At 43.2% G+C, this 26,741-nt stretch overlaps 1 protein-coding gene and 1 pseudogene across 1 annotated transcript in view; both read left to right on the plus strand.

Moving 5' to 3' along the window:
• The window catches only part of KIAA0319 (KIAA0319 ortholog), a 121,848-nt gene that overhangs the window by 51,545 nt on the left and 43,562 nt on the right, over positions 1–26,741 (plus strand). The window contains 9 exon segments of the mRNA XM_086705990.1: positions 15,160–15,296; positions 15,298–15,347; positions 18,171–18,233; positions 18,236–18,262; positions 19,709–19,797; positions 20,883–20,988; positions 22,057–22,153; positions 23,611–23,696; positions 23,699–23,735. Coding sequence (XP_086562116.1) covers positions 15,160–15,296; positions 15,298–15,347; positions 18,171–18,233; positions 18,236–18,262; positions 19,709–19,797; positions 20,883–20,988; positions 22,057–22,153; positions 23,611–23,696; positions 23,699–23,735 — 692 coding nt within the window.
• LOC112853574 (small ribosomal subunit protein uS15 pseudogene) lies at positions 6,010–7,143 on the plus strand (annotated as a pseudogene).

The following is a 26,741-nucleotide window of genomic DNA, read 5'->3' on the forward strand; positions in this document are numbered from 1 at the left end:
ATCACTTAAGAAGTGCACTTGGCAGCAAGGATTCCCAAATGAAGCAAACAGGCTGGGATACGTTTTTTAATCGGCAGGCAGAAGCCTCCACAAAGCTTCAAAGTTCCCAAATAGCTTCATTCAAAGATTCACTGTGAAAGCTTATTACAAAATTAAGGAAGTAATTTTTACTGCTTCCCTCTACCCTCCTTTAAATCCTCTTTCTAGTAGTCTTACGTCTGCATTGCCTTTACAGGATTGTAAACAAAAGTCAGCCAAGTTAATGACCTTACAGACACCTTGATATCACCTGTTAAAGGAGGGCCCCATAGGGGACACCCTCCCAGAGTTGACAAAACTCTTACATTCTGGTAAAGTGCTACCTTATTCCCTTAAATGACCAAGGGAAATTAAAAATTAGTGAAAAATCTTGCCAAATTGTGCTAAGTACCACATCTACAGATGGGACCCCGGAAAACTGGACAAACCAGCTAAGGGTGAAGATCCTTCCCAGAGTCAGCTCTCCTGGATCTCTGAGTGTAGTGCCTGGTGGAGAAAGAGAATAAACTTCACAGTGTCCCTTTCTTTCTAAATCCAGGCCATTGGGCATTGATCTTTGGGAGTGACTCTAGAGTTTTTGAAGATAGTATTTTTTTTTTTTACACCCTCTGAGGCCCGTGGGGTTGTTTAGTATTGCCAGAAATATTTACCGATATTTGAAAGGATTTAATGACTCTGTGATTAGAAAGTTGGCCAGATTGGAGGGGCATCTGCGTGGCTCAGTTGGTTAAGTATCCAACTCTTAATTTCAGCTCAGGTCATGATCTCGAGGTCCTAGGATCAAGCCCTTTGTTGGGCTCCATGCTGAGCTTGGAGCCTGCGCTGGATTCTCTCTGTCTCCCTCTCTCTGTGCCCCTTCCCCACCTGTTTGAGAGCAGGAGCTCTCTCTTGCTGTCTCAAAATAAATAAGCATTAAAAAAATTTTTGGGGGGCCAGATTGGAAACTGATATTCAGAGCCTGATAGATATTTTTTTTAGGTCTTTTCCTTAAGCTAAATGTAGACAAAGGGAAAGAAAACATTCTGAAGCCTTTGTGGAAAACCGACTAGAAACATTCCAAAGGCAGACAACTCTTAAATCTAGAACATAGGGACACCTGGGTGGCTCAGTCGATTAAGCTTCCAACTTTGGCTCAGGTCATGATCTCATGGTTCATGAGTTCAAGCCCCACATCCCGGGCTCTGTGCTTTCAGCTCAGAGCCTAGAGCCTGCTTTGGATTCTGTGTCTCCCTCTCTCTCTCTCTCCCCTGCCCATGCTCGCACGCTGTCTCTCTCTGTCTCTCTCTGTCTTTCAAAAATAAATGCTAAGAAAAAAAATTAAAAAAAAAAATCTAGAACATAGAAATCTTTTGATTCCCAGTTGGAAATCTCCCTGATACAAAAAGCAAACTAAGGATAACGTGGTTGGATGGGTGGTTCAAGCTGCAATGGCTTTCATTTAGGCTGCGAGGAGACCCAAGTCTTTGAGGAAGAGGGAACCATTCGCCTTATCTCACAGATCTTTGCAAATCCAGACACACGGCCCAGACACAATTCATAGGCAACCTGTCCTTTTTACCAATCCCAAATCCTCCCGTATTTATCTCAAAAGGCTTGTAAGTATTGTCCTTAGGAACCCACGTTCCTCTTGGAGGAACTTAGATTCTTTCCCTGTGCCTGTGAGATATAAAGGTGAACTCTTGATCATCTCTCTCTCTCTCTTTTAAATTTTATTTTAGAAAGAGAGAGAGAGTGTGTGTTTGTGCGAGCAGGGGAGGGGCAGACAGAGAGAGAGAGACAGAGAATATCAAGTAGGCTCCGTGTCAGTGTGGAGCCCGGCTCAGGGCTTGATCCCACGACCCTGGGATCATGAAATCAAACTTCAGAGAGGTAATTTTTACCTGAAGGAAGCAAAAGAGGGGAGGGAGAGACTTTAAAAAGAAAGACTTCTCCATGGCTTCCATAGGTTACTTGTCAAAGAAAAATACAAATCTTAAGTGTCTTCTCCACAAATATTAGTCGAAAAAGGTTTAACCATTAGAGCAGGGTAACCGTAATTTATTCTAACTGTTCTTTCATAACTGGTAAGTTTTGTATTGTTGTACCTGATTCATGGAAGTAAAAAATTCAAAATGAAGCTATAAAGTCTTTGTTTATGTCTGCCTGTATGGTTTTGTTGTTTGTTGCTTTTTGTGTTTTTTAAATGTATATTTATTTTGAGAGAGAGAGTGCGCGAGTGCATGTGCAAGCAGAGGGGCAGAGAGAGAGAGAGAGAGAGAGAGAGAGAGAGAGAGAGAGAGAATCCCAAGCAGGCTCATCACAGAGGCCGATGAGGGGCCTAGTCCCACAAACCGTTAGATCATGACCTGAGCCAAAATCAAGAGCTGGACGCTCCACCTGCTGAGCCACCCAGAAGCCCCTATCTGTACGTTTATACGTATCCATACATATACGTTACAGATGTGTGGGATTTTTCTATCTCCCGATGCTATTGCCAAAACTAATTTGTAAAAGAACTCTACTTAATTGGCTTAAACAAGTAAGTGTTCATATAAATTTAATATTCAGTATTAAAGCCATTTTAAGTTTGTTGGTTTAATTAAAATGGTCATGTCTTTGGAGTTACCAACAGCATTGAATATAATACATGCAACTTTTACTCTACCTGGTTTTATTATCAAATAAGTCCTTGTTATTGCTTATAGAATTTGTCATCAAGAAACATAGTTGGGGAGGGCACCTGGGTGGCTCAGTTGGTTAAGCATCTAACTCTTGATTTCAGCTCTACTCATGATCTCAGGGTTGTGAGATCAAACCCCTCATCAGGCTCTGTGCTGAGCATGGAGCCTGCTTAAGATTCTCTCTCCCTCCCTCTCTCTCTCTCTCCTCCCCCTCCCTCCCTCTCTCTCTGTCCCTCTTTTTCTCTCTCTCCCTCTTTTTCTCTCTCTCCCTCTCTCTCCACCTCTTTCTCTCTCTCTCCCTCTCTCCTTCTGTCTCTCCCTCTCTCCTTCTGTCTCTCCCTCTCTCCTTCTCTCTCTCCCTTTCTCCCTCTCCCTGTCTCCCCCCCCCCCCACCTCCCTCTGCCCCTCTCTGCCACTTGCACGCTTCCTTTCTCTCTCAAAAAAGGAAAAAAGACACATAGCTTGGGATGATGTCTGACTTTGTCTATTGTCTCAGGAAGTTTCTGCTGGTGGTCTAAACATAATTAAGAACAAGTAAATGTAAATAGGATACAAAAGTGTGCAGGTGAAATTTTTAGAAAGTTTCCCCAGATCTTTTTGGCAACCTGAAACTTTAAAGTTTTGCTATGTTAAATTACGTAATGGGTAGTCATTGATTATCCAGATCATTTCCAAATCAGATAAAATACTAACACACTATTTACTAAACCCAGGCTTCCTTCTGCACAAGAGCGGAGGATAAATGGGTCCCTTAGTAAACATCCTTTGTCACACTGAAAACTTCACTATGAGAAAGAATGTATTTCTAGAAATAATAAAAAGTATTTAAAAAATTTTGCCAAGCCACAGAATGTTAACATAATAGTTCATAATTGTTTAATTCTTTGTTTTTACTAAAAACTAGGGTACTTATGGTTAAACATGCTACTATATTTTTAAACCTACTAGAAATAATAAAGGAAACATCTCTGTGTGAAAAGAAAGTAGGATGTATCTTTTCAGTAAAAGACAGTATGAGAAATGGAGATGCATTTTTGTTGAGGAAAAAAGTTGTCAAAGGTTTGTAGAAAAGGAATTTCTGAGAGGGATTTTATGCGTGGACAGGGCTGGCTGGTTAAGATTGGAATACGTTTAAACAAGTTAAATTTTAATATCAAAACTAACTTGGTGCAAACTTAGAATTTGGTTTTCTCTCTGTTAAAAGGACAAAGTTTGCATAAGGTCTGTTCTCCTTGTAACAGGACACAATTGACAACACTGGTTATGTTACCAAGGCTTTGACTGCATTATCATATTTGAAAGAGATGTGCACAGACTCAGGACGAGATAGGTTTAGAGAACTAGAATTGACTTTATGGATCCAGTAAAGCCCCTTGGTGAAAAGAACATCCATCTGGCACCTTGTTTAAAAGGTATCAACAAAACAATACTTTTTATTTTTTTTATTTTTTTTTTTAATTTTTTTTTTTCAACGTTTTTATTTATTTTTGGGACAGAGAGAGACAGAGCATGAATGGGGGAGGGGCAGAGAGAGAGGGAGACACAGAATCGGAAACAGGCTCCAGGCTCCGAGCCATCAGCCCAGAGCCTGACGCGGGGCTCGAACTCACGGACCGCGAGATCGTGACCTGGCTGAAGTCGGACGCTTAACCGACTGCGCCACCCAGGCGCCCCAAAACAATACTTTTTAAAAAAAAATTTTTTTTAATGTTTATTTTTGAGACACACACATGCGCGTGCACACACACACACACACACAGTGTGAATGGGGGAGGGGCACAGAGAGAGGGAGACACAGAATCCAAAGTAGGCTCCAGGCTCCGAGCTGTCAACACAGAGCCCGATGCAGGGCTTGAACTTACAAACCGTGACATCATAACCTTAGCTGAAGTCGGACGCTTAACCGACTGAGCCACGTAGGAGCCCCTCAACAAAACAATTTTTAAAAGAACTTTTATGTTCAGTCACTGCTCTTGCTTCACTTAGGTAGAAAATTAGGTCATGTTTAATGCAAACAAATTAGTTTTTCTGTTATCTTTGATAAAGAAATGGGGGTGATTGTAGAGAGAAAAATTATGTTTGCACTTGTGTAGACATTAGACTGTAGTCCTGTTAATTGTCTCTGAGGTTTTGTTATGTACCTGTAAATCTGATTTGATCCTGAATTCTTCTAGTTTCCTCAAATATCTGGCTAGGACTCACCAAACTGCCATTTCCAGTTTTCTCCCACCTTGATTTGGGACCACTGAGAACAAAGACCACCCTTGAATCTCCTGTAAAGGTCCTGTACCAGGTCATCCTCACTGAAGTTCAGGGACTTGCACTTTGGATACATGTGTCACAGCTGAAGAAGGCCGCCCCTGACATCTGGTTCTGTACAGGCTCTGAAGCCTCTGAACCGACTTGACGAGGAAGAGAAGCGGTGGACGCGAGGTAGACTGCTTCCTCCCAAGAGGCCAGATCGATATTTCATATTTTAAAACGAAACCCTCTCTTCCTGTCTTTCTGTCCTGTACTCTGACACTGGTCCAGAAAACAACGCCATCATGTGTGTGTCCCCGGCCACTGCTAACGGGGGTAACCTCAACCTTAGAACGTTTTCTTTCAGGCTGAAGGCACTGAAACCCAGGCTGACCGCTGGCTTGAACAGGGAAATGTAACAATCCCGGTGAATGAGTCTGTTCACAGAACCGCCTCAGCAGGAATGGTCCGTGCCCTCACAGTTTGTCTTTGTCTGGAGCAGTTTTCACTGTCCTTAGGCCCATGAATGCTTGGGTAGTTGGCGTAACCAAACAACACCCCCTAGGATAATCTCCCGTTGCCCCTGACTATTCACAGACAGACTGAGACACCTCATGGCTCAACGTCCCTGAGTTTATATCATCGACATAAAAAGGCTGACCGGGAGGCATTCAGAGTTCAGAATTAGCTTCTGTTGGTAGATCACTGTTTCCTTGGCCGGAAAAAGTGCAGATGGGGCTATGACCCAGAACATCCCTTGAACACGCTCCAGAGTCTGCTGCTGGGAACAATGCCTGCCTGGCAAAAACGGCTAGACTTTGTGGCCAAAGTTAATGTGTGATAATAGGAGAGGCCTGGATTATCTTTTAGCTGAACAAGGAGGGGTCTGTGCTGAAACTCACATAAGATCACTGGGCAAGCCACTTGGCTTAAAAAGGTGACTCTTTCAGTGAGGTCTGTCATCAGTCAAATGGAATGTAGCAGTCACAAAACCGTATATATTCTGTAGGTGAAGAGACACATAGGTAGCTTCAAAGAACAGGTTTCTTTGATTCTGGAAAGACAGCACTGTTTCAAACAAGAAGTCCTAAAAATCATAATCATCCTCCTCAGCTCATTCAGTTCCATGTAATTAATTCTTGTTCTGCTTGAATCCGGTTTTTCCATCAGTTCTGGAAATTCTTACCAGTTCTGCTTTACAGTATTTTAACTTTGGTTGTTGGAAACCTCTGCTTGTCCAAAGTCCTTTCCTTGACTCTGCTTCAAGATGAAATACTTTGGCAGGAACACCTTTGCAAAAGATCACTTTTTTGCTGCCTGACCGCCACCATCATGGGTCTCGTCCTCACTCCTGGGAAGGGCGTGTCCCAGTCTCTACTGCCTTACCACTGCGGCGCCCCTGCCTGGTTGAAGTTGACATCTGACTCCATGAAGGAGCAGCTCCACAAAGTGGGCAAGTAGGGCCTGACTCCCTCACAAGTAGGTGTGACCCAGAGAGACTCGAGTACGTTCTGTGACAATAAAATCTTGAGAATTCTTAAAGGACTTGCTCCTGATCTTCTTGAGGATCTCCACCATTTGATTAAGAAAGCTGTTGCTGTTTGAAAGCATCTTGAGAGGAAGAGAAAGGATAAGGATGCTAAGTTACGACCGATTCTGATCGAGAGCCGTAGTCACTTGTTGCTTCAGTATTATAAGACCAAAAGAGTCCTCTCCCCTAGTTAGAAATACGAGTTAGCCTCAGCCTCTGCCCTGGTTGTATAAATCTGTCTTTGTACTCGAGCAATAAAATCATTGTCTTAACTAGAAAAACAAAAGTATCAGAACGATAGTTGTCATAAATAACTTAGAAAAGCCTTTTTGAAAAGTAATTAAGAGATCTGATTGAGTTCCTTATAATGGAATTGACAAGGAAATTTGTTTTCTTCTGTGACATACATTTTAAGATAATAGCTAATTTATGACTGATAACATTATACCAAGATACATCAGACTGGGGGTACCTGGGTGGCTCAGTTGGATGAGCGTCTGATTCTGGATCCCAGGGTTGTGGGACCGAGCCCCGAGTTGGACTCTGCACTGAGCGTGGAGCCTGCTTAGGATTCTCTCTCTTTCTCTCCCTCTGTCCCTGTACTCTGCTCACTCTCTCTTTCTCTAAAACAACAAAACCAAAAAAAGATATATCAGACTTTGGGATTTCATAAAATTTCCAGAACAGTTATATAAATATAATAAAGAAAGCTTAGTATTACTTACTATTTGACACTACTTGTAATTTAATATATCAAATAAGCCTAATTAGTTTAACAGCTCTCTTGTATAAGGAGGGAGAATACTTTTTTGGTGTGATTTTTCCAAGGATGCTCTGGAAAAATCCAAATGTTAATTTGAGGTCAAAAGGACTTCATTTAGAATTTGATTTTTGGAAGGTTGTCAAAAAATATCAAAAGGTTTTAGAACACTTAGTCAAATTCTAAATGAAGTAATACTTAGTTATCCAATTACCATAGTAACAAGTAAAGGTTTCATAGGCAAAAATAGAAACTTAAAAAAAAAAACTTAGCCTTTAAAAAAAAATTATTTTAAGGTTTATTTGTTTTTGAAAGAGACACACAGAGTGTGAGCGAGGGAGGGGCAGAGACAGCGGGAGACACAGAATCCAAAGCAGGCTTCAGGCTCCAGGCTTTGAGCTGTCAGCACAGAGCCCGATGCAGGGCTCGGACCCACGGAATTGTGAGATACGACCTGAGCCGAAGTTGGCGCTTAACGCACTGACCCACCCAGGAGCCCCTAAACTTAGCTCTTTTAACAGAGAAGATATAGCTTTCTTAGGTAACAAAAGACCTGATCATGAACCACAGGAAATTGCTTTGACAAGAAACAAAATCTTTCTTTCTTCTGGGCAGATGACTGAAAAAGGTAAAGAAAAACCTTCCATAATCTCTTAACAAGAGCAGGCCAGTTGTCCACGAAAACTTGGTCCTTTTAACAAAGAGAAAACCGAATTCCAGTTTTGTACTAATTTTAGTTATGAAAGTAAAACTCATTAATTAAATTCATTCCAATCTTAGTCCTGATCACACCTAAAACTCCTTTCCCTATTATTTCCGGTAGTTTTAATCACATATATTAGATTTTTAACCCTTAACCTCTTTTAATTTTTCATGAAAATTAAGAAATATGCAATAATGAACTACCTTTTACATTAGCATCTTTGCTTTATAATTTCTAGAAACGTGGTTTTTCACGGAAAATTTCTCAGTGTGGGATAAAACGTGTTTAGTACTAGACTAAAATAGCTTTAATCCTCCACAAAAGGAAGAAAAAGTGCATAAACCTGTATGTAATAATGTTTCAGTGTTTTTATCTTATTAGGAAATGATCTGTATAGTCAAATTTAACTTAGTGAAACTTTAAGGTTTTAGGTTACAAAAAAATTTGGAGACAGTTTCAGAAATGTACCTAAAACCTTTTTATCTTACTTACATCCGTTTAATTTACTTATTGTTAACAACTATGTTTAGATTAACTACAAACACTTCATTAGATGTTAGACAACTTCGGTCATCATCCTGGGTTATTTTTCTAGGTGACAGAGTTTGTAACAAAGACATCACAGACTTAGCTGATTACTAAACCCAGAAGGAATTGCAATGCTGTTAACTCTGGAGACATGCCTATTTTCAATCAACCGGCAAACATAAACTAGCTTTTATATCATATAATACTTAGATCACATGAACCTGAAAAGCATTTGGGTTATTTCCTATTACATTTTGAGAATTTAGTTTCTATAAGTGTTTATATGTTTAAGCCAATTAAATAGAACTCTATTACAAATTTTGATATTGCCATCCAGAGGTAGAAAATAACACACATCTATGACACTACATGAACACTGAGACAGATGAAAACAGAGACTTCATATGTTTGTTTTAAAACTTTAGCCATGATGGGGCACCTGCTGGCTCAGTCAATAGAGCAGATGACTCCTGATCTCAGGGTAGTGAGTTCAAGCCCCACACTGGGTAGGGAGCCTATAAATAAATCAGTAAGTATGTAAATAAGTAAATTAAAAAAAAAATAGTCCCGAGACAGATATCATAATGTAAACTCATTTACCGTAAAAGATCAGAAGGGGGAAAGGTTATTTAAAATTTAGGCCAATGAAAAATCCGTTGGAATAAGTTAAGTTTATCTGCTCAGACAGCTAAAACTTTTTCTGCCAATATTTGATTTTTCATTACCCTTTTTGTTTTTCTATAATTCCCTCACTGAAGTTTATAGAACATTTGATTTTCAGAGGGACAGGGAAGGAATGTTAGTTCCTCCACGAAGTTTTTGGTCAGGACAAACAAATATTTCTGGGAGTATTGGATGACCCCTTGGACTGAAGAGGCATTCCCAGAGACAGTGCAAAAGATAGTTTATTTTGATTTTTCTCTGGGGCACCACAGGCAGAGATCTGGGGGAGCTGACTGTGGTACAAATCTTACCGTTAGCCGGGTCCTTGTTTTTCTAGGATCCCACCTGTAGGTCCTGAGTGGAGTTTAAAGTGGAGAGTGTAGCTGGGGGATTTACCAAAATTTGGCAAGGTTTTTTAAAAATTAATTTTAATTTTAGTTTCCCTTTGGCTGTTTTAAGGGACTCATAGCAGTTCACCCGAAAATCCTTCATAGTCTTGTCAACACTGGGAAGGACCCGAGCAGAGGCCTTCCTTGGGAGGTAAATATGGGGGTGTCTATAAGGCCATCAAGTTGGCCGACCATTTACAGGCTTGGTTCTAAGTCTTTTCCGAGTCCTCAGCTATGATCATGAATGGTGGCCTCCTATCCTGTTTTCTGCCTTTTTATTAATCCATTAACCTCAAGAGGTTATCTGTGTATTAAAAACTTTTGAGGATCTTCCTTGGACTTAGGAAATTCTTTAACTATGATGTCTGGATCAGCCTTTGAACTAGGAGAGGAAGATATCGGGAGAGGATGCTGTGACATTGGTGGTGTTAGTTTGGAAGTTGACTGTCTCTTCAAGTGGAAGGGCAGGCCGGACAGAGGATCCCCGGAATGGGTATCGGACCAAGGAGGGTGGAGGGGAGCTGTGGGCGGTCACATCCGTCAGTCTTACAGTCTTTGTTGTAGGTACCTTTTATGTCCCTAATTTTTGTATTCACCTTTGGCAGTTTGGCCAATCAAGGTGTCTGTACGGTCATTAACTTGGCTGACTTTTGTTTACAATCCTGTAAAGGCAATGCAGACATAAGACTACTAGAAAGAGGATTTAAAGGAGGGTAGAGGGAAGCAGTAAAAATTACTTCCTTAATTTTGTAATAAGCTTTCACAGTGAATCTTTGAATGAAGCTATTTGGGAACTTTGAAGCTTTGTGGAGGCTTCTGCCTGCCGATTAAAAAACGTATCCCAGCCTGTTTGCTTCATTTGGGAATCCTTGCTGCCAAGTGCACTTCTTAAGTGATCTTCTCTCACTGGAACGTTCCTCGTAACAGCCACTGCGATTCTAGGTGGTTTTAGTAAGATGTTGCCGTTTGTAGAGATGGCTTTAGCTCCCGGGACTGCCATCCTTTAGACGCAAAATAAGCAGGTGCGCCAGAGGTCACGTGCCTAACTCTTCAGAATGCAGAGAGCCCTTGTCTTTCCGCCAGCCTTCATCTGACACGACAAGCAAGCCTGTGCCCCCGAATAACGAACGTGCAGTCACCGAGTGCTGTTACCGTGTCCTGGCCGAGAGAAGTCCTGTGCGCACCTCCAACGTTTCCCAGCGTGGAGTCTGGGCCGGGGAAGGGGTTGACTCAGCAGGACCCCAACAAACGGGGGCTCCAGCTGCCAGCGGCAGCGCCCGACGTGGACTGTGGGGACAGAGCTGAGGACCGGGGTTTCCAGTCACCTGGGGGATTGTGTCCACACTGCTGGCAGTTCCCCCATGTGGAGTGAGTGATTTCAGACAAACGGGGAACTTTGGAAAGCAAGTGAGATCAGGAGCTCAGGGCAAGGAGGGCAGAGCCCAGAACTGGGAGGAACTTACGCAGGGCCCTTGGGAAAGGCAAGAAAGACAACTCAGAAAGGGGTTCACAGGTGCCACGCCTGTGTTTCTCGTCGTCCCTGAACGCCTTCAGAAGTGCAGTTCAGAGCCCTCCGTTCCTGGGCCAAATCTGCTAAATTACGACAATTCAACTGAGGAAGTTTCTGAGATCTAACTGACCTTATCGAACGATTCATGAATCGGGCAGCACCCTATCCGGCAATAGAAAGGAGCTCTGAGGAGCTGTACAAGAAGGAAGTCTTTTGGAGGTAGAAGGGGGAAAAGAATGGGTTGTTACACGCTAAGGTAACTTACCAGTGGTGGACAGGCAGCTTACCTATTGGTGTTGACCAGAACATTCCAGACTGATGGGTTAAGACTACATTCCTGGGAGGGTTGTAACTGCAGGTAGGTTAGGTATTAAGTCTTGTTTTGCTGATGTGGGGCTTAGTGCAAGTGATTGCATTGCCTGCTATTACTTTTCAAGGTTTCTAGATTTTTCTAAACTTGTAATTGTCTTAAAATGTTAAAAGCTTCCAATTGAAAAATAATCTGAAATTACCAAAGATTAACCATGTTCTTCTATCACTAAATATTAACACAGTTTACTTTCTTTTATGTTGCTAAGTCTTTGATTTTATAGCTTCTATGGATGGAAGTGTGTATTAAACATGGCTCATTAGTTCTTTGAAGTTGGTTATGTTAAAAGATAATTATGAAAGAAAGGTACAGTCATGAATTATACAGATATAAAATGAACATGCATTAGCTTTTATCCTAGTCATTAATCAATGTTGTATTGTTTTACAAGAGAATCTGAAGAACATACGTGAAGAACATTGAAATCAATGTGCAACTGGAGGCCAGACTGGTTCCTATAGGGGAACATCTGTCTATAAATAAGTTATTTTGCATTGTTATAAGTCACCTCCAACTGATAGAGTTGTCAAATAGCTGAAATACAAGAAAGACTAGAATTAGATAACCAAGAGATCCTTTAGACAGTGTTTTATTTTCCACTGAAATACAGATTTTGCCCTACTGTCACATTATGTGTTTTTGAACTGAACTGAGTCATAGATAATCCTTGAATTAGTGTTGATAAACATTATTTCTGCAGCATAAGACATAAATAATTTTACTCTGCCGAAGTACAGAGTTTGGAATTAATGGCAAAACCAAAGATTTCTTCCCTCACCAAAAACGTATTATAAATAGTACAATTGTATTTAATACAGGCGCCAAGAAAATAATTCTTTTTCCATGGGGAAAAGAATAGTCTTGTCAACAAATGGTACTGGGTGAAAACGAAATTGAGACCCCTACCTTAAGCTACATAAATTAACTCAAAATAGATTGAAGGGTATCAGAATATGTGACCCCAAATATGTCTCTTTGGTATAAGGATTATTTGAACTGATTATTTTTGAGAGAAAGCACTAAGGAGAGAAGCTCTAAAAACAGTAGAATTTATCTGTAGTCCCTTTTGTAAGGGAAATTTACATTTATAAGGGAAATCTCCATTTGTTAAGTGTCTCTTCCTCTGAACCAGGAAGAGAATGATTCCAAGTCAGTAGAAACTCTTACCCTTGGAGAAGGAGGGGACTGAAATCTGTGTAACAACCTTACCTTTGTTTTCGGTGTTTTTCAAGGTAACCTGTCATAACTGGCCCCCCACCTCCAACATCTCTATCTTCAGTCAAAAGGTCTCCTCGTTTAAATAATTTAGGACCATTGATCTTTAGGGAACTGCAAATGAAAGCCACACTGGGATACCACTTACCCAGTGTGGCTAGAATAAGACAAAAAGGGAACAAGTGTCAGTAAGGACACACGGAGATGAGAACCCTCAGGCATTGCTGGTAGGAACGTAAAATGGCACAGGCACTCTAAAACAGTCCAGCAGTTCCTCAGAAAGATAAACAGAGCCTTACAAACCTTAGGACCCAAACCCCCTTTGAACTGCTAAGTAATTACCCAAGAGAAGCAAAACACTTGTACATGCAAAGACTTGTGCACAAATGTATATAGAAGCATTATTCACCAAGTAGTGCGACCGAATAGGACAAATTCAAGAAATTCGAAACAAGTCAAGATTAAATTCGTAGAGGATAAATGACATTTTCTGCAGTTTTGTTTTCAAGTGGGCAAGACCAGACAGATGCACCTAAAAGAAGTTGTTTCAAAGTAGTTAAGGGTAGAAAAAAAGAAACAAGAGCCATTCAAGGATCCCGTTGTCCAGGCTAGGCTGTAATGGGGGCGTGGGGGTGTCCGTTGCTTCCCTGGAGGATCCATTTTCTTTGGGTGGGGTGTGTCAGAGAGAACCTGAGTACCAATAACTTAGCCAGGAGTTCTCTGTGAAGGTCATGGAGAGGGAGCCAGGGAGTGAAAGCAAAAAACCGGCTTGCTCTAACAGCCCAGAGAGGCAGCATGATGGGAAAGCTGATTGTGTAGACAGGAGGGAGGGGAGGAGTTGTAATCCCCCTCAGCCAGCCCCTGGTTACCGGGAAGCCTTTGACAGGTGCCTTAATGTTTCCAACCACTGTCTGTAGACTTCATTCTTTATTTCAACTTGGTAGTGACTTTGTAGGAGGCCCCACTGCCATCTGCTGGCGCTCTGGTCGCAGGGATTCTGAACTTCGTACTACTGTCAGCACAGATGTGAGGACCAGCCTCCTATATCAGCACTCCCTTCCACACCTCAATGCCTGAAACTTCAAGCTGAGCATCTCAAAATTAGACCCTGTAGGGATTCAAAGTATCCAACATGGCACTTTGGCATATTGATTATTTTGAATTGATGGTACCTGGGAAAGTGCCGTGCAAGAAGAACACCGCCCCCACTGTGGTCCCCTGAAAGCAGGCCGGAAGTCTGCCATGGGCAAGGTAGCCTCCCTGTGCCAGGAGGGGAGAGGGCACCCTTAGCCCCAAAGACGGGGATTTAGAGAGAGAAGACCGTGCTGGAGAAGCCTGTACAAACATACCTTGTTATTACTTCTTCACCATTAACTACCCCAAGTTCAAATCCCTTTGTCCTTTCAGTTCACAAATCTATTGTTTCTTTGCCTAAAATGTATTAAACCTCCTGTTTTGTTGCCTTCTTTGCACCTCCTTTCTTTCTTGGGCACCTGGGCATACGTCTGGCACACAGACTTCAATTTGTTTTTCCTCCGTTAATCAGCCTTTTTGTTATGGGGAGTGGAGGTATCAGGCAGAAAGGTTGGAGAGTAGGAGGGAGAACTTTTTCCTTCCCTGTAACCCACTACCTAGTTTTTAAATGTTGGTCAGTTGATTTTGTCTTGGTCTGATCAATATATTTAAAATTTTACGCTTCATCTTCTTTCAGCCTTGGTTCCTGAAATTTGTTGTTGAAGGGGTTTACCAGTTGCCTCGTAATATCTGAACTGTATGAACTAAAGTATCTAGTAGTTAGTTAATATCAGCAGTGAAGTCATTTATCTGGTGCCCGGTCACAAAATGTCTCTGTCCTTACTTTCCTTAACTGCAGAATAGACACCAGTTTGTGATTTCAGTAAATACCTGAGGCCCCCTCCCTGGTTTATATTGGTCTTACAGCTTTTCTTTCTGTGGATTTCTCCCTGCACCTCCCCCTTGGGGAGGTGTTCTTAGCCTGACTTTTACTTACCTGGACCCTATAGTCACTGGCAGTTTAAGCTCAGAAGATAATTTTGATATCATTTTACGAGACTTTCCCCTCTGGCACATAATGTTTAATTTAAAAACTTTAGGTTGGCTAACTTTAACTGTAACTTTAAGTTACAGTTTATGCACATAAATGGTATGACTAGAGATCATTTACTCTAGAAGCCTGGTCTTAGAATGTTCTGATTGTCTTCAGTTACTGCCTTGTTGAATAGTTCGGGGGCTGTGGAGGGTTTTTTTGTTGTTTTTTCTCTTTTCATCTTGAGTGATTTTGGATGTGCATGTTCACTTACAATAATTGTCCAACCCACAGTTTTCTTTTTTCTTTCATTTTTAATAGATATCAGAGCATATTTGAAAGAAATGGTGTAGAATTCTACTGTTGTGTGATATCAGACATGGTTTTTCCAATGCCACTGAATCCAGTTTGTGAGAAAGGTCAGTGACGTTGTATTGCTTGACGAGGTCAGCCATTTTTGTTTTTTCTTTCATAGCAATTTGTCTTTGTAATTGATCTCCTAGATTCTAATGCCTTCCCGTGATCCTCCTCCAGCCAGACCGGAGTTGAGCCCAGCCTCCACAGAGAAGAGGCCGGTTCTGGCCCCCCCATGGAGCGTGGAGCATAGCAGCCCAAGCCTTCCCACTAGCGTTGTCTCCGGCGTCCACCCCATCTGAGCCACCTGTGTCTCCCACCGCTGCTCCCAGGACAGGTAACAGTACTGCTCCTAGTACAGCCGGAAGAAAAGTACAAAAACGTGCTGTAGGAGTGTCGTGACAGCTTTCAAGTTTACTCGTTCCCCCCAGGCGCATCGTTGAGTGTGTCCTAGAAACGGTGCTTACACACCAGGCGTGAAAAGACGAACACACGCTGTCTTTTGCCTCTGTGATCTACAGTGCAGGAAGTGAGACTGACAGACAGGGAGGTGGACGGTTTTCCTATCACCTGGTAAGTGCTGTGACAGGCAGCTGAGGGAGCAGGGGAGGCACCCGGCCTGCCCTCTCAGAAGGGCCGGGAAGCCTCTCCAGAGGCGGTAGCGCCAGGGTACAGCCAGCCGGCTAAAATGGGGTCGCTGCGTTGTTCGGGTCAAGGTGGCGACATGTGTAATAATAGCGATGACTGTTCAGTGAGCACTTAACCGAGCGCTGGGAACCATGCTTAGCATTTCCTGCCCATCACCTCATTCATTGCCTGTGGAAGAGAGCAGAGGTTCAGGGGGGCTCAGGCGACACTTCGGGAGAGTTGTAAGGAGGCCGTTCTGGCGGGAACTGATTTACGTGAATGAGAGGGAACCAAGGCGTGAGTCTACAGTGGTGAGCAGGGCAAGATTTTGAAAGATCTGTAATCTGTGCTAAGGAATTTATGCTTCATTGGGTAAGTAGAGAGAATCTCTGAATGACTTTAGGCAGGAAAATGAAATGATCAGATTTGTTTCAAGAAAGTAGTTGACTGGAGGCAAGAAGATCCCTGAGGACCGGAGGGAGTGATTGCAGGGGTGAAGAGAAGAAACCAGATTCGAGCGCTATCAGCTGGAGTCAGTGGGATTTGATGAATGGCTGACTGGCAGGATGAAAGAAGCAGGACCCTGAGACTGATGAGCGGTTGAAGACGAGGCACCAGCAGCCATTCACATAGAGGTGACTACTGCAGGCTTAGGGCCCAGATCTGACCTTCCAGGGCGGCTGGTGGGTGAGCTAGGGAGAGGCCTGTGAGGAGCTTTGGAGACCTCCCTTCTTTAGGAGTTGGAAGAACAGAAGAAGCCTACAGAGAAGCAGGACGTCAAGAGAAGGGCATGGACAGCAGGAAGGAAAGAGAGACTTCTAAGTGGGAAGAGGTCATGAAAGAGCCAGAGGCCGCAGGGATCAGGGCGAGTGCTGAAAAGCTCCCATGAGATTCCCTAATAAGGAAGGTGTTAGAGACCTTGTTTCCTAGGCCATTCAGTGGGCACTGTACCCTGGGGTGACCCTCTCTGCCTGTTCACTTACTTTGATCCTCGGCGTCAGTAGACAGAAAGGTAATGGCAGAAGAGAAGCTGTGTGGTATATTGGAAAGGACACTAGCTGGGAATTAGGATCCGTGGGTTCTTTTTTTTTTTTTCTTTCTTTCTTTCTTTTTTAATGTTTATTTTTTTTTGAGAGAGAGAGAGACAGAGCACAAGCAGGGGAGGGGCAGAGAGAGAGGGAGACACAGAATCTGAAGCAGGCTGCAGGCTCTGAGCTATCAGCACAGAGCCCTACACAGGCTCAAACTCACGAAATGTGAGATCGTGACCTGAGCTGAAGTCGGGTGCTTAACTGACTGAGCCACCCAGGCGCCCCGGATCTGTGGGTTCTAATAGCACTATTGCATGGAACTGCTGGAAGGTTAGACGAATTGATCATTTTAAAGCCCCTGGGACCGTGCCTGGTACAGTGTGATCTGCTTTGTGTGTTTGTTGAAATAAATACATTTAAAATAATTAAGTTTTGGTGGCTCTATTTTTACTAATTATTTGTACAACCTGGAGCAGTGTAATTACTTTGCCTTTCTAGGGCTCAGTTCCCGCATCTGTAACATGATAGGTTTAGACCAGTGTCCCCTCTGGGTCCACAGTTGCTTGACTTTCAGGGCAAAGAATCAGTAGAAATGATGGGTAAGTAGAGATCTGCAGAGAAGCTTGGGAGGTGCCTGCAGCTGGTGTAGGAAGGTACTGGAAGGACTGGGTACTGACAGACAGAAGAGAAGCAGATTTAGTGAGCCACCCATCCAACGCCTCCACGTACCTAAGATCTCTAAAGAGCACTCAGCTTTAAAAAAAAAAAAAAAATCTTCGCTTTACTCCCTGTGACCTTCTGACATCTCTCGGTTGTATTTTACAAGCGAGACTAACACCCAGTGGCGTCTCACCAATTGAATACATCAGTGTTCTGCTGGTTATGGAGACGGTAAATGAACAGTGTTCTGAGTGCTCATCAAGTGGGTAAGCGCTTTTGATGAGAGTGAATGTTCCTGCTGCCTGAGTTAAAATAGCTCTTTCATATGGAGGTTGACCGGGTTTACTCTTAGAAAGGTTCCAAGAGCAAGGCCATTAGCGACAATTCATGAGGCTGCTATCAGAAGAACTGAGCGGTGTGTGACTAATGATACAGAAACACTCATGATTACACTCCATTTTTTAATAAAAACAGCACATACCAGGGAGGTAAGAGGAGCTTGATGGTAGGAAGGAAAATAGATTCTACACACAGTACCCGACCTGTTCCGTACAACCTTGTTATCCAACACTGTGCTCACCCAATCCAAATCATTATTTTCTTCACCTTGTCAACTCACATAGATGGCTTAAAATTTACGAAGTCTGTTCTACAACAGAATGTGAGTCATGGCTCAGTTCCTAGCCAGAGGAAAAAAGTGTCTTCGATAAATCACAGGAGGAACTATTAGAAAAATATATGTTATTTTATCTTGTGGCTACTAAGAAATAATCTGTTGCAGGGAAGTAATATAACATCACTATCATATATAAAGGAATGTACTATTTCTAACCAACTTTTAGTGAAACAACTGGTGTCCACTGGAGATAATCTAATAACTTTACCAGAAAATGAAGTTGAACTGAAGGTTTTGTTGTGCCGGCGCCTCCCGCAGGTGAGAGTTTGACTTTCCTGTGTGACCCCAGGGGCCCCTTAGCTGGGTTGCTCTTAACTGGTCTTTACAGGTACTTTACAGCAGGGATTCATTTTCACAACACTGTGTGAGGTCACGACTGAAGGTTTGGGAGTCGTGGCGAGGCTTTGGTGGTCATAAGCATTGAATCTTAACTGAAGTAGTTTAGGGGCGCCTGGGTAGCTCAGTCAGTCAAGCGTCTGACTTCAGCTCGGTTCATGATCTTGTGGTCCATGAGTTCAGTCCCCGCGTCGGGCCCTGTGCTGACAGCTCAGAGCCTAGAGCCTGCTTCTGATTCTGTGTCTCCCACTCTCTCTGCCCCCCTGCCGCTTATGCTCTCTCTCTCTCTCTCTTTCTCTCTCAAAACTGAATAAATGTTAAAAAATAAAAAACACCATACTGAAGTAGTTTAAAATGGAGAAAGAGTATGGGAAACTCATATAGGACACGCCCCTTAATTGGTCCAGAGGGAAAGCCATGCATTACTGAAGAGGCAAAGCAAGAGACGTGTTAGGGCAGGAGAGGTTTCCACATCCCAGAGTCCGACCTGTGGTAACCCCCTGCGGAGAGGGGGCAGGAGGGGGCACGAAGCTGTTTTCAGCTACTACGGTGTGGGCAATGGGGCTCTGAGGTACTCAGGATGCCTCACACCAGCTCTTCCAAAAATGTTTCTCAAAATGCCCTTTCTTCTGCTTGTCCTGTGCCCTACTATTCAGCAAACATGGGAGCCATCCCTCTGACCTGTCAAAGGCATTCTTTCTTAAGGTATATTCGTTCGTAGGGTGTTGGATGTTCTCATTCAGGTTAGTCCCTTCATCTGTCCCCTGCCCCCATCACATATGGGTCAAAATTTCAACAGAGATGATAATATTTGGCATTTCCTTTAATCCTGTTACTGAGATACTTTGTACTTGAACTAGCATCTCACTGTGGGAGACAACTTCATCTTTATACGGAAGAGTTTAATCTGTTTCTGCGTCCTTCAGTAAACCCCCGTGGCGGATGAAACAAATGGAAATCTCCTTGCCTTTTATTAAAAGGAGAAAAAGTACAGTGGTTTATATACTGTGTTGAAATCTATCTATCTATGTATCTATTTATCTTTCTATATATCTGTAGTCACCCTGAAAGGAAAGTCATCAAATGCTAACTGTGGGATCAGGGAGATTTTTTTTTTCCTTTTTCTTTTTTTCGACTTTCCACATTTCATGAATTTTCCGTAAGCTGTGTGTTTCCCTACTAAAACAGAAATTTTCCATTAGAAAGATAGAGAAACTTGCTGTTTCTTAGTTGAAAGCTGGTTTCAGGATATGTCCGGCATCTCTTCTGCTGGAATTAGGGCCGTCCTCTCCTTTCCTCTGCCCAGATTGTATATAGTAACTTTTCAGAATTTATGACTACTCACTCGTATTCCTTTTTTGCTCTCAGAGACCACGTACAGCTATGAATGGAGCTTGCTAAGCCACCCGGTAGACTACCGAGATGAAATAAACGAAAGACACATGCAAATGCTTAATGTCTCTCAAATAAGTAACTGGAGACTGGCCGGATATGACAGCACGCCACAGAATTCAGTTCACACTTGAGCTGCTGAACCCTGAAGTCTGTTTTACGATTGAGATCAGAAGGAGGATACAAATGAGTCAAGTCACAAACATGTAGATGGGCAGATGGTGAAATGTCAGAATCTCTGTTGAGGTTAAAAAGCCTGTGTTCTAAGTCTCCCTCTCTTGGTAGAGGTAGAGGCATTCTGGTCATCTCTGCTCCGCGAGCAGCCACGTTTCTAGAACTGCCAGCGCTTTGATTCCCACACACGGATGCTTTGGCCATCATGTACTGCTCCAAGATGTCAGCACCTCACGAGAGGAAACGCGCCCCCTTCCTGGCCCGGAAGGATGAATGAACTGCCTCAGCTGCTAGAGGATCTGGTTTCCCACCTGTGATTATCTCGTCCTTGTTCGCGAGACCTCACGGCCGTGGGTGCTGTGCAAGCTCACGTCGGCCTCGAGTCACTGGGCATGGTTCCTCCGAGCGTGGCCCCCAGGCTGCTGATGGCCGACTCACCAGAGCGAGTAAAAAGGCGTGATTCCTTTGCACATGAGTTTAAGAACTGCCCCTCTCGGCCAGCCCCCCTCACTTACGCCTCGGTACAGCCCGGGAACACCTGTAGCTCAGCTGCAGGCCTTTCTGGGGGGCAGATGGCCTCTTCAGTGTGACGGGGCACAGGCTTCACACCTGTGGCCATGTCTGCAGGGCTCTGATGAGGCTGTGTCCTGAGCCCCTGTGCTGTGCTCACTTCAGGAGGAATGGCTTCTCGGATAGTTTAGGATTTTTTTTTTTTAAGTATATTTATTTTGACGGAGAGAGAGAGAGAAGACACGAATGGGGGGAGGGGCAGAGAGAGAAGGAGAGAGAATCTCATGCAGGCTCTGAGCTGTCAGCACGGGGCCCACCGTGGGGCTTGAACTCACGAACCATGATCATGACTTGGGCCGAAGTCAAGAGCCGGACGTTTAACCGACTGAGCCACCCATGCGCTCCGGTATCTTAGGACTTTTGAGGCAACGGTCCCATTATGGCTTTTGAGCGTTTACCTGTGTAGCTTTTATTTCTGTTACAGTTGTCAGCAGGACTTGACGCGTTCAAAGTAGCGGTTTCCGGTGAAAATGCCTTTGGAGAAGGATATGTCTGTGTCACTGTTCGGCCAGGTAGGCCCCTGTAGGAGAATGGCCTCGTGTCGTACAGGTGTATCTCTGTTTTTGGTGCCCGAATAAAATGGTAATGGAGTTTTTATTTTTACATTTGGCTCTACTATAGAGAAAATAAGCGACAACGATGTGGTGTGTTTTTTGGTTTCCTTTCTCCATTCTGTGTGATTCTCAGTACTTGCTCAACTCTGCTATTTAAGGCTGCCCTCAGGTTTCTCTGTCCGGCATTTGCTCCGGTCACCCCTCCACCCCCTTCCTCATGACTCCGCCTTACCTGCCGCGGAAGGCTTTTTCAGATAGAGTCGGCTGAGCCCCCGAGGGGCTCAGTGGGCTTTCGGGCTGCCACCAGCCCCCGGGTCAGTGCATCTGTGGGAATTAGAGACAGGCGTACCCTCGTCCGGGTGGGCCACCTGTGTGCCCGCTCTGCCTCCCGGCCATTCCCCCAGGGGCTCAAAACTCCCTTCTGTCGGAGGAGCTGGAACCGTACTCCGTTGCTCCCTTTCGGCACCTACTGTCCACGTTCCGCGATGAAGCCCGGGGTTGTTATTACCCAGGTTATTATTACCTGGTTCTCACCATGTCCCCTGAGCCGGGACTCAGCCTGCAAAAATGTAAACCTGCAGACAAGCTCCTAAATTGACCGGAAGGTTGCAAAACTTGAGGAAGTACTCTCCACAGCTGAGGCCTGTGGGATAGATAGACACCTTCTTGACAGGACATTTTATAACCAACTTTTAAAAAAAAACATTTTTTTTTAATGTTTATTGACTTTTGAGAGAGAGACAGTGTGAGTGGGGGAGGAGCAGATAGAGCGAGATAGAGGGAGAGAGAGAGAGAGGGAGACAGAATCGGAAGCAGGCTCCAGGCTCCGAGCTGTCAGCACACAGCCCGACACGGGGCTCCAACTCACGAACTCTGAGATCATGACCTGAGCTGAAGTCGGACGCTTAACCGACGGAGCCACCCTGGTGCCCCTATAACCAACTTTTAAAAAGCAGATGCTATACTGGGGTTATGATATACACATACATAGCAGGCTCAGCCGGTGTCCCTTTCTCTGTCATACAGCCAGAAGAGTCAACCTACCCCCCACGGCAGTGGTTTCTCCCCAGATGCAAGCGCTCACCCTGCCTTTGACGTCAGCTTTCATCGACGGCAGCCATGGGTATCTGGGACAAGTCAGGGTCTCTCCGCCCCGTGGGCCGCAAGGTTTATCGGTGCTCCTTGTGGAGGCCGGGAGACCTCGCACACCAGTGTGGATGCGTGAGCGTCTTCCTCACGGGGCATGTAGCTCCCAGCCCTTCAGGTGCCTCGTCACGGCCTTTGTCTCATGTGTGTCTCACTTGTCTGTGGAAACTTCTTCGGGGCCCAGCCATTGGATTTGGAATTAAAGCCATTGTTAGCACATCTCCTTTTGACGTAGTGAATGAGATGAGCAACAGGAAAATCACTTTAATGCACACAAGAGGGGTTGCCTTCGTCCAGGGTGGGTTGTGTTGTGTTAATCCAGTCAGAGTCCGTTCCTTCTCTTACACGTGGAAGGGGCCCCTGTGTGACTACAGGCATTCGTGCAAATGACAGTGGATGGAAAACATCCCCTACGTTTGACAGTACGTTCGTATAGATAGATCGAGATATGGGACAGTGTATGACAAAGTATGATCAGTCTCAGCGTGACCGGTATTTGCATATGTGTGCAGTTAATCACAAAGCTAATACCAGATCCTGTAAAGAATAGATCCTTGGTTGTTGGAAGGAGAGTACTTGTCAGCCGCTAATGCTGTTCCATTTTGCAAATATGCAGAATTCCCACTGACGTGATCATTTGTGTCTATTCAGATATCACTATCCACATTTCCCTCTTCACAACCTGAAAAAAAAGCATATTTCAGATGAAACTATTTACATGAGGACATGTACTGCATTTTGATTTCTCTAATTCAGGACGACTCAGATACAGGAAACTGTTTGGGATTATTTGTGTGTCGCACCAACTAGTTCTTTCTTTAACTGAATTAAATGCAGCTGACTCCCTTCCGGGTCTAAATGTCTGTGATTCTGTGTGGCCCGTTTTGTTCTCTTTCGAAGCAGAAATGGGCAGTTTTCTTATAAGGTACTTCCTTTCTTTGGATTTACACCTCAATGATCAGGGTTGTAAAAGGTGTCGCATAAAATACTTATAAGTGTCTCTTAGTTCTTTATGAATCTGTCAGTTCAGATACCTCTGTCAGATCCTCAGAAGGGTATCATGTTCTAGGGTGGGGTGAGTAGAAAAAGCATTTCAGTGTGCTGCATCTGTTTGACTCCTGTTGTTGTTGTTGTTGTTGTTGTTGTTGTTGTTGTTGTTTTAAAAAGCAAAGCACCTGTCAGTGTGTTTTTTTAAGATTCACAACCGAGCGCAAACAGCCCTCTCAAATCTGGTGGAAATTCGGGAGAACAACAGTGATGATAGTCCAGGGAGAAGAAGAAATCCCCCTGGTAGCACATAATACGTGGCCATTGATATCTGTGTAATTATGCGATTTCATACAAAAACAAATTGAAGCATGAGGACTGTAAATTACAAAATTGTACGGTTCTTGGATTTCATTCTAGGTTTCACTTTTAAATCCTTCTAGAAAGTACAGACGACATGAGAATAGTGAGTTATCGCTGGGAGGGAATTAATGGCCCCTTCAGAGAGGAGACCCCCGCCAAGTCCCCCATCTTAGTCTGTCTAACCTTGTTCCCGGAAACTATACTTTCAGGCAAGTGGTTCCCCTACCTTTACTGTGCTTTCTCGTACTTATGTGTTGAGTAGTTCCTTGGATCGATGCCTATAAAATATACTGTGCTGCTTCTCATTTCAGTCATGAGGCGAGGTGGATTTGGTTTCCTTGGGGGTTTTGGGTGGCAGCGACTTGAGACTGAAGTCCTCACTGATGGATGTGTATTATAAGTGCTGGCTTGTTGGAGACGTTTGGTTTTGGTTGTCAGGAATGGTATGTTGCTGGCATATTTAAAAAAATTTTTTTGTAATGTTCATTTATTTTTGGGAGGGAGATAGAGTGTGAGTGGGGGAGGGGCAGAGAGAGAGAGGGAGACACAGAATCCGAAGCAGGCTCCAGGCTCTGAGTTGTCAGCACAGAGCCCGACGCGGGACTTGAACCCATGAACCACAAGATCATGACCTGAGCTGAAGTCGGATGCTTAACCTACTGAGCCATCCAGGCGCCCCTCACATCTTTTTGCTGTGTCGAGTTCTGTAAGAGATAGTTTGTGTCTTCAGAGTCAAAGTGAGGCAGCGTATGATTTATCTGTTTTCTCTGTTTCTTTTCATAACTCATTTTTTATTTTTTTAAGTGTACTTATTTTGAGAGAGAGCGTGCACGCATGTGCAGGGGAGGGGCAGAGAGAGAAGGAGACAGAATCTGAAGCAGCCTCCAGGTTCTGAGCTGTCAGCACAGAGCCTGACACAGGGCTTGAGCTCACGAACCATGAGATCATGACTTGAGCCAAAGTCGGACGCTCAACCGAGGCGCCCCCATTCATATAACTTCTTTTGGGAAGTATCCTTTTCCTGTTTTATTTTTTAAATACCCTTTTATTTTTTTTAAGTAAACTAACCCCAATGTGGGACCTAAACTCATGACCCCAAGACCAAGAGTCTCAATGCTCTAATGACTGAGCCAGTCAGGTGCCCCTCCTTTTCTTATTTTGAAAATTGTATTGGGGTGTGTGAGTGGCTCAGTTGGTTGAGGGTCCAACTCTTGATTTTGGCTCAGGTCATGATCCCAGGGTCATGGGATCAAGCCCCGCATGGGGCTCTGCGCTTAGTGTAGAGCCTGCTTGAGAGTCTCTCTCTGCCCCCTCCTCTGTTCACGCTCACGCACACGTGCTCTCTCATAAATAAATAAATAAATAAATAAATAAATAAATAAATAAATAAATAAAAATTGTAATTTTGTTCCTATTTAGTTGTAAGAGTCTATACATTCTGAAGTAGTATGTTCATTATTTTGTTTTGTTTTATTTTATTTTATTATGTTTATTTATTTTGAGAGAGTGAGTGAACAGAGGAGGGGCGGAGACAGAGAATCCCAAGCAGGCTTTGCACTGTCAGCGCAGAGCCCGATGCAGGGCTCAATCCCATGAACCATGAGATCATGACCTGAGCTGAAATCAAGAGTTGGTTGCTTAACTGACTGAGCCACCCAGGTGCCCTGAAACAAGTTTATTATTTTATATATGTGTTGTGGATATTTCCTGCCAGTATATGACTTTTTATTAATCTTTCAAAGAGGAAAAGTTTTGAATTTCTATTAGGTGTGATTCATCAATTTTTTTTTCTTTTTTTTCATGCTTTTTGTGTTCTGTTTTAAGTAACCATTGCCTATCCCAAGACTGCAAAGATTTCCTATGGTTTTTTCCTAGAACTTTTGTAGTTCTAGGTTTTATATTCAGATCTAGGATCTATTTTGAGTTATTTTTATGTATTGTGTGATATTTTTGAATGTGAAATCAACCTTGTGTTCATGGGTTAAATGCTATATGGTCATTATATCCTTTTCATTTAGCCTTAGATTAAACTTACTACTATTTTGCTAAGGGTTTTTTGTCTTCATGAAAGGTATTGGTCTATGCCTTTCTCTTCTTGCAATGTCTTTCTCGACTTAGGGTCTGAGGATCACACTGGCCTATTAAAACAAGCTGGCTAGTGATCCATTCCTTCTTCTCTTTCTGAAACATTTGTGAACAACTGGTGGTATTTCTTCTTGAATATTTTATAGAATTCACCGGTAAAATCACCTGGGCCTGGAATTTTCTTTTTGGGAAAGTTTTTCTTGTTTTGTTTTAAATGGATGCTATTTATTATTTTTTTACATGTTTATTTATTTTTTGAGAGTGAGAGAGTGTGAGCAGGATAGCGGCAGAGAGAGAGGGGGAGAGAGAATCCCAAGTAGGCTCTGTGTTGTCAGCACAGAGCTCCACGCGGGGCTCAGTCTCATGGATGAGAGATCGTGACCTGAGCCAAAACCAAGAGTCAGATGCTTAATGGACAGAGCTACCCAGATGCTCTTCTTTTTGGAAAAGTTTTGGGTAACAAATGCAGTTTTTAAAATAGTTGTAAGGCTGTTTAGGTTTTCTGTTTTTGTTTTTTTTCTTGTGGTTTGTGGTAAGTTGCATTTTTCAAGAATTCTGCCTGTTCATCTAAATTGTCAGATTTGTTGGTTCAAAGGATTTCATAAGTATTTTCATATTATCCTTTCATGTCTGTAGGGTCTGTGGTGATAACCCCATCTTCATTTCCACCATTGGTGATTTGTGTTCTCTTTTCTTCTTGATCAGTGTGATTAAGGTTTTTGTTAATTTTGTTTATATTTTCAAACTAATTATTAACATAACTAGCGCTTTGCTTATTTTGTCTGTTTTTTAATTTGTTGATTTCTGCTCTTATCTCTACTATTTCTTTACTTCTGTTTACTTTGGTTTACTTTGCTCTTCTTATAAATTCTTAGACCAGAATCTTGGATCATTCATATTAGATCTTCCTTGAATGTCTATAAAGCTTTAAAACTATAATTTTTCTCCACTATTTGCCTGTATCATAAACATTTTGGTTTACTACATTTTTAAGATCTCATATACCACTTTAAGAATCCAATGATTTCAAAGAAAGAGCATAGGGGCGCCTGGGTGGCGCAGTCGGTTAAGCGTCCGACTTCAGCCAGGTCATGATCTCGCGGTCTGTGAGTTCGAGCCCCGCGTCGGGC

This window comes from Puma concolor, chromosome B2 (assembly GCF_028749965.1).
Source record: "Puma concolor isolate L17-30 chromosome B2, mPumCon1.1.hap2, whole genome shotgun sequence".
NCBI lineage: Eukaryota > Metazoa > Chordata > Mammalia > Carnivora > Felidae > Puma > Puma concolor.